Source organism: Trichechus manatus, unplaced genomic scaffold (genome assembly GCF_000243295.1).
Source record: "Trichechus manatus latirostris isolate Lorelei unplaced genomic scaffold, TriManLat1.0 scaffold00137, whole genome shotgun sequence".
Lineage (NCBI taxonomy): Eukaryota > Metazoa > Chordata > Mammalia > Sirenia > Trichechidae > Trichechus > Trichechus manatus.
The window spans coordinates 851,075-852,930 of NW_004444073.1; the positions used below are offsets into that span (position 1 = coordinate 851,075).

Here is a 1,856-nt window from a genome sequence, read left to right on the forward strand (position 1 = left end):
GCATTTTAGAGTATAAAATCATAATGTTGCTATCTTTTTAATATCATTTGTTTTCCACTTCCTGTTAGCAAGTAGGAGCCCTGGTGGCACAGTGGTTAAGCGCTTGACTTGTAACCGCAAGATTAGCAGTTTGAATCCACCAGCTGCTCTTTGGAAATCCTACGGGGCAGTTTTACTCTGTCCCATAGGGTTGCTATGAGTCAGAATCGGCTCAACAACGATGAGTTTGGTTTGATTTTTGGTTAGCAAGAATGTGTGTGGGCATCTCCACTCCCTCTCTCCTGCTTTCACCAGGGAGTCATTGGGCCAGACACAATTGGGATGGTATCTGGAAGTTGCCATGGGTCGATTTGACATTTTGTCATGTCCAAGGATGGGGAGGCGATGAGGAGAAGGGGCCGATGAGACAGCAGAAAGGGAGAAATTGGTGTCGACAGAGGGAAGCAGCAAGTGTCTACTTGTGATAGAAGCAAATTATTTAGCTTTTTAAGAACATAGTCATTATGTTGATATAATAATAGCCTTTTAGTGTGAGTTGTCAACAGATAGTAATAACTTTTAATGATGCCTCTAAAATAAAACCTTTATGGTACCCATGTGTTTGGATTGCTGTGATCCATTATTCTAACCTTTATTTTACTTCCCTCTTACATTGTGATTTATGATGTTCGAGACCTTAGTGATGAATTCCTTGGGGGATATGTTTCAGAGCTTAAGCTATTATTTTAACTTTTAGCATTGCTAATTTAGAATGGTTTCCTGTTTGCTAAATTTGAGAGAGACGAGAAGAATTTATTTTAACCATAAGAAATTGGAAGAATGGAGCAAAGGGTTTTTGGTTAAGGAAAGCAAGGAGGGTAGCCAGCGACTGAAAAGTTGCCAGTTGAACTGTGTTGACAAGTGTGATCTGTGCAGGCCCCTTAAGAACATAACAAAATAGAAGTCACTGACCCTGTGGATGAAAGAGTTGTCTGGGAGTGGAAGAGGAATGACTATTAGTATATGCCCAAATTACTGTCTCAGAGAAACACGAGAATCCTTACGCTGTATGTGTTGAGATTATCTGTCCCTGAAAGCTGAAACTCAGAAGAATAATCTGGATAAACTAGACAGAATAATTCTTTGAAGCAGTCCCTTTTTTAAAACTACCTATCGTTGAATTATAGAAATAGGGTCTAAATAGTGTTTTGTAATGAAGTCATAAACAATCTTTGTTGACTTGATGTGTTTCTTGCCATTTTGCTGTTAATTCCTGACAGTTTACATCCTCAGCGTCTGGTGTTTCTCAAGTGCTTTTCTTGTTTACTGTATTTGTTCCCTTCTCTATGCCTCTGCCCTGTTTACCACGAGCAGTTAATTATGTCCCCCTTGGATTTTCAGATAGCAAGTTTTGTGAACAAGTCAGCCATAGACATCTCAATCCTGCAGCGATCCTTGGCCATTTTGGAGGCGATGGTGCTCAATAGCCATGACCTCTACCAGAAGGTGGCGCAAGAGATCACTATTGGCCAGCTGATTCCGCATCTTCAAGGGTAAGCATGCGAATACTTCTGAGCGGAGGGGAGAAGCTTCAGGAAGAGAGTTCTGGGCAATGTTTTCTGTTGATTTTATTAAATGCACAGGAAAAAAACCTTGATGTAGAATATAACTAAACCATGTACCACACCTGTCCCTGCCACACTGAAGTGGCGCGGTCCCTTCCCTGTGTCCCCACCACTGGGTTTCATGTCTGTTTTTGGTACTGCTCTATCCCCAGTGCCTGGCACTTAATCAGCCCTGAGTTTTTTTTTTTTTTTTTTTTTTTGGTTTGTTTATTGTTGTAGTTTAAATGAAGTTTACATTTCAAGTTAGTCTCC

The 1,856-nt window shown here is 40.6% G+C and overlaps 1 protein-coding gene across 1 annotated transcript in view; it reads left to right on the forward strand.

Moving 5' to 3' along the window:
* The window catches only part of ELMO1 (engulfment and cell motility 1), a 648,319-nt gene that overhangs the window by 254,487 nt on the left and 391,976 nt on the right, over window positions 1-1,856 (forward strand). Inside the window, exon 11 of the mRNA XM_004385299.2 lies at window positions 1,351-1,532. Within this exon, the coding sequence (XP_004385356.1) occupies window positions 1,351-1,532 (182 nt within the window). The remainder of the gene's footprint in view (window positions 1-1,350; window positions 1,533-1,856) is intronic.